This window comes from Rhamphochromis sp. 'chilingali', assembly GCF_963969265.1.
Source record: "Rhamphochromis sp. 'chilingali' genome assembly, chromosome: 11".
Classification (NCBI taxonomy): domain Eukaryota; kingdom Metazoa; phylum Chordata; class Actinopteri; order Cichliformes; family Cichlidae; genus Rhamphochromis; species Rhamphochromis sp. 'chilingali'.
Window position 1 is genome coordinate 16,708,070 of NC_137938.1, and position 10,135 is coordinate 16,718,204.

General features: G+C 38.7%; 1 protein-coding gene across 1 annotated transcript in view; it reads left to right on the top strand.

The window, feature by feature from the left end:
• bckdhb (branched chain keto acid dehydrogenase E1 subunit beta) overlaps window positions 1-10,107 on the top strand; it is a 67,857-nt gene extending 57,750 nt beyond the window's left edge. The window contains exons 10-11 of the mRNA XM_080896413.1: window positions 5,820-5,974; window positions 9,640-10,107. Of these exons, the coding sequence (XP_080752539.1) occupies window positions 5,820-5,960 (141 nt within the window). The 3' untranslated portion in view covers window positions 5,961-5,974; window positions 9,640-10,107. The remainder of the gene's footprint in view (window positions 1-5,819; window positions 5,975-9,639) is intronic.
• Window positions 10,108-10,135: the final 28 nt, after the last annotated feature.

Below are 10,135 nucleotides of genomic sequence, written 5' to 3' on the forward strand. Positions count from 1 at the left end.
CCTAATGGAGAAGCTTGATACATGTCCACTGCGGTGTTGCTATCAGTGTGTGAAGAGTGGGAGAATTGTTGCATTGACAATCCAACACAATGGGCAGCACATTGAACACATTTTATAAGTGGTCAGAAACTTGTAAATAACTCATGAAAGAATAAAGTTACGTTGAAACCAAGCACACCATTGTTTTTCTTGTGACATTACCAATAAGTTTGATGTGTCACATGGCCCTCTTCCTATTAAAAAAACAAAGGTTGTATCTAAGATGGCCGACTTCTAAATGGCCACCATGGTCACCACCCATCTAGAGGAGTTTGCCCCCTCACATATACTAATGTGCCACAAACAGGACTTTAATATCACCAACCATTCCCATGTTATTGCGGTGTATCCATATAAATGGCCCACCCTGTAGTAATTAAGGGGACTTTTGACACCCCTGGTATCAAAGTCCTATTTGACGGTCGCAGACGTGGATTGGAAACCTCCACTGTACTAACAGGGTGTTCGTGGCCCAAGAGTTGGGAGTTCGCCTTGTAATCAGAAGGTTGCCGGTTCGAGCCCCAGCTTGGACAGTCTCGGTTGTTGTGTCCTTGGGCAAAACACTTCACCCATTGCCTACTGGTGGTGGTGGTGGTCAGAGGGCCCGACGGCGCCAGTGTCCAGCAGCCTCGCCTCTGTCAGTGCGCCCCAGGGTGGCTGTGGCTACAATGTAGCTTGCCATCACCAGTGTGTGAATGTGTGTGTGAATGGGGTGATGACTGGATGTGTAAAGCGCTTTGGGGTCCTTAGGGACTAGTAAAGCGCTATACAAATACAGGCCATTTACCATTTAACATCAGCTCCACACACATCAGCAATCTACTGCTGCTGGAGTCGTCTTTCTTTTGTCTTAGTTTCTCTTGTTGCACTTTTACAGGCTGCAAAATCACTGTAGCATAAAAGATCTCCTCATCAAGTCTGACATTCCTCATTCCATAAGAAATGAAGAACATAGTGTGAAACATTCAAGTCCTGCCTTGCCGACTATCAGAGTGCTCCAATGGCAGCCAGTTGATGGGTTCATAATGCAGAATTACATGCATGGCTAGGTTACTGATGGTGTTGGTGACATAAGACAAACAGCAAAGACAACGGCATTCATTCGGTATCAGACTGTAACTTCAGATAATGTTTTGTTGTTGTTTTGTTTTTTTCTTTGAGTTGTTCGCAGCTCAGTTTAATCTGAAAGGTTAATCGGAAAGAGTGCACTTCAGGTCTGTTTCTGCAAATCTGCGCACAGGCTTCCTAGTGTGTTCGTGTAACTCATCAGGGGGTTTGTCCCATTCAGTGTGTTTTGGTCAGCTTCATTCTGCTTTGTCTCCACAGGAAGAGGTCAAAAGCCACTATGGAGACACGAGTCATGGCTTGTTTTGTACTCTGTCCAAATTGTCCCAGTAATACTTTGCTCTGAGCAGTCTGAATGAGCCACGTTAGATCATATTATACATATTAATCAAAGTAAAGTTTGTTTAACTCTCAAATACCATTTTGCTGTTGCCCTAAATTTATCTTTATTACAACGTGTAGTTTGTTTCTCTGCTGTCAGTAGTTCTGTGAATATAAATTTGAAGGCGAGAACAAATCACCAAGGTCAAAGTGCTGAGTTGAGGAAGTACCAGTGATGATGATCTTGCTTTGGTGGAAAAGTCTGAAAGAGATTCATGCCCTCTCAACTGTCAAAAAACCCTTCAAATCAAATACACGCTGCGAAAATGCTGTGTGGATGCCTTAACGCTAAAGATGTCTGCTGAAAAAAGCTGAAAAAGTTGAAAAGCAATAATTAGCAGAAAGAGCAGAATTTTTCAAAGTTATTAATTATCTGCTGAAAAGAGGTGTAGAAGCAGAAGTGCTTGCTGAAGATGGCTGTATGTGTAATGATACACTGGAGAGTGTCAAGAAAGCAGAGTGCATGCAAGCAGGGAACATGTGTAGCAACTGTCACAGGTAGGATTCGAACCTCTGCCAACCTCTGAGTTCTGGTCACAAACAAAGATATGATGAAAATGAGGTAAAGAAACTGAAATGTGTGCTTAAAACAAGTGAAAAAGCTGAACTCTGAAATCCTGCTAAAACAGCAGAAGAGGCTGATATTTTTCAGCTACTCATTGAGCCAAACTGGTTCTCACGTAACTGACAAAAGGTGAAAAAGCTAATGAAAACAGCAGAAGAGGCTGAGATTTGTGCTGATAAGAGGTGAAAATGCTGAACCAATCAGAGGTACTGCTTCTGTCTGCTTCATCAGGCTGTGTACTTGTATGCATTTCTGCCATGGACTGTTAACAAGAATCTGAGGTCCATATTAGAAAAGCTGGTAAAATCATAAAAGTTTGCAGAATTGAAATAAATGATGAATATGAATTACTGGTCTGTGATAGTGTATTAATTTGTAGTGGAAGAAAACATGTGGACAAGGTGGAATTGAACCCACGACCTTTGGGCTTCAGACCCGTATCATTACCAACTGCGCCACTGAGAAGAGAGCGAGCACCTGTAAAACAGGGTGATGAGCAGTCAGAATTAGATCGCGGTAAGAGGCGAAAAACGCCGTTTTTTGGAGTTACAAAACGTTGTGTAACTCAAAAACTAGGTTGGATAGAAGCACAAGTACTGGGTGAATCAGCGGACTTTGGTTTACTTTGACTGCGATTTTCATAGCTCTTTGTAATTCTGTCGCGGAGATATGACGAGAGAAGAAACTGCTTCATTTTCAGAGTTTGAAAACTGAGAGGAGGACAGATTTCCACCCCTCAAACAAACATAATTTATGGCTCAACAGTAAGATGACTGTAAAAACTGCTCCGACCGTGAGTGTCAGCAGTGTCTGAAGATGAATTGACACAAGCCTCATGTCTTAACTTTGCTTTGTTACGGAGATATGACGATTTGAAAATGCCTCTCATTAGAGAAATCCAGCGCTGGTTTTGAACAAACTCTCCATTGACTTTCTATGGAGAGTTTTAAAACTTTGTGTTGCTCTGAGGCGATTTGATAAAAATCTGTAGCTTCCACAACAGTGACATTTTCTGAAAGCCAGCAAAAATACTTACGTTTTGATGTATAATTTGAGGAGGTTGAGTGAAAATTGAGTGAGTAGCAAGAAGTTGTTCAGACATGAAGAGAAAACTGAAAAAGGACCAGCACACACTCTGAGTTAATTGCATAGCAACCATAGCAACGCATATATTTTCTGAAAAATCACAATTTTGCAACTGAAAACTTAAAGAGGGATAAGATTAAAACGGTAGAAGATCTGAAAAAGCTGAATCCTACAGGAATAGCCCAATCATTTGAGAACATTTTAAAGTTTGAATGGAGTTTCTAGGTGAAAGTATGAGGAAGTAGTTAAGTTTGAAAAACAAGCAAGTTTTAGCAGAATTGTGGAAGTTTCCCATTCATTTCAATGGGACAAAAAAAGGAAAAAAGTGTAATATTTTAAAAAGTATAATAGTAATAAACACCAAAAGATATAGCTGGAATTAGCAGAAATAGCAGAACAGTTTAGAGTTTGAACGGAGAAAATCGGCTGAAAACTGAGGGAGTAGTTAAGTGCCGAAAAACGCGGTGCAACTTGAAGAATAAAGTTTAAAGAGAAACAGGAACTCAATAGTGTGGATGCCCTGTGAGGGCATCCACACAATAACTAGAAAAATTTGCATTTCCTGCGAAAATGCAGTGTGGATGCTTTAAAGCTGAAGCTGTCTGCAACAATTAGCTGAAAAAGCTGAAAAGTTGCAGAAATTGTAAAACCTTTGCAGAAGCAAAGGAACTTTGCTAAAATGGAATAACTTAGCAGAACTGCAATATCTTAGAGGAAACATAATACTTGGCAGAAATACAATAGCATAGCAGAACTTAGCAGAAATATTGTAACTTACCAGAAACATGATAACTTCTCAAAAATACAAGAATTTAGGAGAAATAGTATAAGATAACAGAAAGAATATATTTAGCCAAAAATACTTAAGCATTACAGAAACACTATGATTTAGAAAAATAGTACAACAGAGCAGAAATACTGTGATTTACCAGAGACACTGTGATGAACTATGAATATTGTAATTTTAAATCAATACTATGTTTTAGCACAAATACTATAATTTGACAGAAATACTATCATTTGGCAGAAATACTATGTTACACACACACACACACACACACAGGGAGAGAGAAGCATGTTTTGGTAAATGGCCTGTATTTATATAGCGCTTTACTAGTCCCTAAGGACCCCAAAGCGCTTTACATATCCAGTCATCCACCCATTCACACACACATTCACACACTGGTGATGGCAAGCTACATTGTAGCCACAGCCACCCTGGGGCGCACTGACAGAGGCAGTGTTTTCAGTCAGGCTGTTTTCAGTCAAGCAGCCTGGGAGCTGCTAAATTTGAATCCACAGAGGCTGTGTACTTTTCCCGCCAAAACAGGTGCACACACGCAGCACAGAGACAGGATTTTTGTAGTCTATTTCTCATAGTAAGGATTCCCCTCAAACAAATGACCATAATTTCCTAACCGTAGGGGCTAGAATGGTCATTCTTACACCGTTTTGTTCAGAAGAGATGGGGGAATCTTAAAGTGTTGACAATTTATCATTAAAATATGTATTATTAAAGATATTTGACTTCTAATGCACCATAACTGAGTAGAGCAAAGCAAAAACTGCCTTGACTTGCCCTCAAACAACGCTTTCTAACTCTAAATCTATTTGGAGTATCGATATCATTCTTTCACCGTAAGAGACAGCAGGCTTTGGTGAACAATCATGAAAATTTTCAGGTCTCTGTGGAAATCCATTAAAAAGATATGACGAGAGAAAAAAGTGGTTCATTTCCAGAGTTTGAAATCTGAAGAAATCTGAGCGAAGGACGAATTTCCTACCCTCAAACAAGTCTAACTCATTTCAGAACGGTAATAGGTGAGAAAATAATTCTTGAATTGTGAGCGTCAGGAGTGTCTGAAGATATACTGGGACAAGTCTCATGTCTTAACTTCGCTTCGTTAAGGAGATATGACGATTCGAATATGCCTCTCATTACAGAGATCAAGCGGTGACTTTGAACAAGCTCTCCATCGACTTTCTATGGAGAGTTTTAAAACTTTGTGTTGGTCTGAGGAGATTTGCCAAAATTCTATAAATCCCACAACAATGATAGTGACCTTTTCGGAATCCAGCAAAAATACCTACGTTTTGATGTATAATTTGTGGAAGTTGAGTGAAAATTGAGCAAGTAGCAAGAAGTTGTTCGGACATGAAGAGAAGACTGCAAAACCTTCAGTGGCACACTGGAAGCCAAGTGCATAGCAACCATAACAACGCATGTATTTTGTGAAAAATCACAATTTTGCAACTGAAAACTTTAAGAGGCATAAAAGTAAAACGGTAAAAGATTTGAAAAAGTTGAATCATACCTGAATAGCCCAATAATTTGAGAACATTTTAAAGTTTGAATGGTTGTTCTACGTGAAAATATGAGGAAGTAGTTAAGTTTCAAAAACAAGAAAATTTTAGCAGAATTGCAGAAGTTTCCCATTCATTTCAATGGGACAAATTAAGCTTAATATTTTAAAAAGTATAATAGTGAAAAATACCAAAAGACAGAGCACACATTAGTAGAAATAGCAGAATAGTTTAAAATTTGAACGGTGAAAATCGGCTGAAAATTGTGGAAGTAGTTAAGTGCCAAAAAGTGTACGGAAGTCCCAAGAGGAACTCAATAGTGTGGATGCTTAAAGCATCCACACAAATAACGATGGTGGCTTTTGTTCTAATCATGCAGGAGGAGTGCTTTCTTAACCTGGAGGCTCCAATCAGCAGGGTCTGCGGTTACGACACCCCCTTCCCGCACATCTTTGAGCCCTTCTACATCCCAGACAAGTGGAAGTGCTTTGAAGCAATCAAGAAGATGATCAACTACTGAACCACCCCCATCAGGTAGGAGAGAGCTGACAGCTTCTTTTTGAAGCAAATTTATGATGGGACATTATGTAATTTTCTAACTCTTATTCTATATTAAAGCCTGCCAACAGCTACCCTGTAATATGTATTATTTATATCAGTAATGCAAACATGAGAAGGTGACTTAACTACGACCTGCCTTCAGGAGCAAGAAGCATCATTATAGGAAATCTGATTGCCTCTTCTCTTAAACACTCAGATTGTGTTTCATATAAGCCGTCACTGCACATGTAGAGGATTTTTATCAAGACTTACAAATGTTGTTGCCATGCAAAACTGCATTTTATTTATCTGTTGGTAGTTGCCACTGTTGGATATATTGTGCATTTGAACAGTTTTGTGCAAATTTTGGTAATTACAAACATTACAGGTTGCTAGTTGTAACTACAATGACTAATACAGTCTTAGTTTCTGGGAGTCATACAACATACAGTATTGTTTTTAAACCAACACCAAATTTTTCAATTTATTTAAGAGGGAACAATTTAACAGTGTTTTATAAGTAAGAAAAAAAATGAAGGCATCTGGTTTTCATGTAACTGTGTAATACAGCGCTCCAACTATTAAATAGTGTTCGCCCATAAAGTTACTGGAGTTGAGATGAGAAAAATAAAGTTGACCTCTTGCATGGGTAAGCTTCAGTAGAGCTAGAGTGTTCATGGTCCATCTTTGTTGTATCTGTTTTTAGAGCTTAGCTGAGTGTGCGTGATCGTATCTAGTCCTAATTGTTACTGTGTATCTAATATTGTCTAGTAACATTTAACAGGTTCTCCAAATGTTCTGCATGGTACAGAATACAGATGTTTGAAGTCATCTTATGTGAGGTATTGGGATGATGACATCATCTTATTACTTCCAGTGAAGACAGGGTTTTTCCTGGCTCATGCAGGGCGGTTAGGGGGTAATTGCACATGTGTCTGCATACAGTAAGGACGATCATTCTCTATAGCTTAGTTTGTGAGAAATACGTTTCTTTTTCTTTTTTCAACCATTTCTTAACAGAAACCATCCTTTAGTAAGAAAAACAAAACATTTAAAAACTAGAAAAATTTGCATTTCCTGCGAAAATGCAGTGTGGATGCCTTAACGCTGAAGATGTCTGTTGAAAAAAGCTGAAAAAGTTGAAAGGGAAAAAAAATGCTGCCCTGAGCAGGAATTGAACCTGGCCCTCCTGGTTTGAGGGCGGCTATTTAGCTCACTGAGCCAAACTCATACTCAAAAAGAAGAGGTGGAGAGATTGACAATTGTGCTGAAATGAGCCAGAAGCTGCTGAGAATTGTGCTGATATGAGGTGGAAAGGCTGAAAATTTTTCAGAAGAGCTGAATAAGCAGAATTTTGGCAAAAAAAGAGGTGAAAATTCTGAAAATTCTGCTGAAAAGAGTTCAATCAGCAGAATTTCTGCTGAAAAGAGTTGGATCAGCAGAATTTCTGCTGAAAAGAGTTCAATTAGCAGAATTTCTGTTGAAAACAGCTGAAAAAACTGAAGATTTTGCTGAAAAGTGGTGAAAAAACTGAAAGTTCTGCTGAAAAGGGGTGAAAAAGCTGAAATTTGTGTTGAAAAGAGTTAAAAAAGTTTAACTGTTAACTGAAAGAAACGTTGCCATAAGTGGGATTTGAACCCGGACCTCCCAGTCCGAGAACGGATGCTCATCTCACTGAGCTAAAACACAGGTCAACCCGGCAAGGAAAATCAGTGAGGCCACTGATAATATTCAGAAATGGGCAAAAAACATTGCAAAAAAAAAAAATTCAATATCTGAAAAACTATAGAAGTTATGAGCACCAAAAGTCATAGCCAGAAAGAGCAGAATTTTTTAAGATTTGAACGGTGAAAATAGCACAAAAACTGAGGGAGTAGTTGAGTGCCAAAAAGTGTACGGAAGCAACTAGTAAATAGTGGAATAAAGAATAAAGAGAAACAGGAACTCAACAGTGTGGATGCCTTTTGGCATCCACACAATAAATCGCTTTTTTAATGATACGTCTGATTTTCTTGTGACTTTGTATTTTTTAGAGGGTTTTGTAAGATTCAGTATGGGTGGTATGGTAGTGTAGTGCTTCTGAGCACTGTTTTCTCACCCGCCCCTGAATTTAATAAGCAATTAAGAAAATGGCTGGACAGGAGATCCAGTATGTAACTTGGGGGGGAGGGGGGTGTTACGGATTCAAATATTGAGGATGGATACAAGAGGAAAACCACAATAACAACACTGGTCCGGCCGGGTTGAGTCAAACGATGATTTTAATGATCACACGCGTGGGAGATGGACACCGTACGCAGACAGCATCAGATCTCAAAATGGTGGAGCATTGATCAAACTCTTATAGCCTCTAGTGGCCCCCACCTAATCATAAAAGCCTAAACATTCACATGCTTTCTCTCACACAGCGCCTAAGCTATGACCTTGGCTCCCTGTTTATCTGCTCCTGCTGAGATGGGGCAGAAAACTCCAGCACACTCTGTTCTCTTCTAATCAGACAAATAAGGCGATGACTTTCTTATAACTCAGCAGTATAATGCATCATAAAACAATATCATTCATTCACAATAAATCAGCAGTCTAACGTAATGCAAATCAGTTTAACAAATGTAATAGTTATCACCTTCTGCTAATCCAGGAGAATAATGCAAACTAAAACTACATAATAATTCACAATCTTTAATTAGGGGTCTAACATGGCATAAAATAATATTATAATCCAACAGGGGGAAGAGTACTTACTGTCAAATACAGTCAGCCTCATTTTACTTTTATTTCTTGCAAAGTTTCATATCCATAAATGTAATTTTTCCCATGTTAAACTTCATGTTATTGCTTTCAAAAAGGGAAGTGGCACTAAAGATCAGGCACATATTTTCCTGTATCTTTGTTGTTACCAATAATGTGATTACCAATATCTCTAACTGTAACATTTACTGTTCTATTTGCACTTGTATCTTTTGCTGTGCTCCAACATAAAAATTACATTTGACAAACTGTAAACGTTGTAACCCTGATTGGAAGCAAATACCAAAACTGTTTATGTACAAATTTCTCAGTAAAAAAAATTGTAAATGTTGTAGTAACACCTGTCTGGATTTGCTAATCTAACTGTAAATTAATCAAAATAAATTGCCATAGATTTGTCATTGTAGTTGAGGACGTGCATGTGGTCACTCTGCATAAAGTGTATGTACCTGATGTGAAGCTGGAGAGTTCTGAAAATGCCATAGCATTTATTATGTGTGTTTAAATACCTACCACCTTGTAATCAGACCACCCAAGGCTCATTTTAATGCCAAGCGTTAACAGGACATAGATGACAGGGGTATGCCCCTGGATTTGTGGAACTTCATCCTGGGAATCTAATACTAACAGTTTGATTCTGGTCCTTTGATTGTTTCCAGAAATGTTGAATAATGTATTGAGAGCTCTTTTGCAATTCCTTTTTAATTATTACTGTCACCTTGAGTTATAGCCTTTTAAATGTTGGCCTGTAAGTCTGAAGGAGGCATTTATTACATCTCTAATCGCATCCAACACATGTCACCTCTCATCCTCACTCTTCACTATCTCCATCCAGATCTGTTTTCCTCCTCATCTGCCATCTACAGCACACTGCCAAGTTCTTCACTCATTGAATCTTTCTCCTTTTCCAGAGCCAACTCCTGGTAGCCCTGAACTTGATCGCCTCCCCTTCTTCCTCTTCTTTCATCCAGACAGTGGAGAGCAGCCAGGAAAAGACACTTTGTTGACCATCCAATCAGAAAGCGGTAACCAGATGGGTTCCATGTTGTTCTGTGTCCTCAAACTAAAAGACTGTTACCATATCTCTGAATTAGAGAGCCTTGTTCTTCTGCAAGACATAAGTGACTTCATTTGCTCGATGAAACTCCATGTAAAACTAATGTGATTTAGTTATCTCTTAGGTCAAAGTTGGATACTGTGGGGAAAAGTGTATTTGGTTTCATTTGTGACTGTCTGCCTCTCTGTGTTGTTACTTTTGATTTGAATGTGTCCAACTGTGCTCTAATCTTAATTTAGTTTGACATGAACTGAACCTTGTTGTACTAATAAAGGTGGATCTGTGGATTTTAAGGAAAATAAAAGATGCTGATTTGGTGAAAGCATTTGGTTTTGGTGTTTTGGATTTGT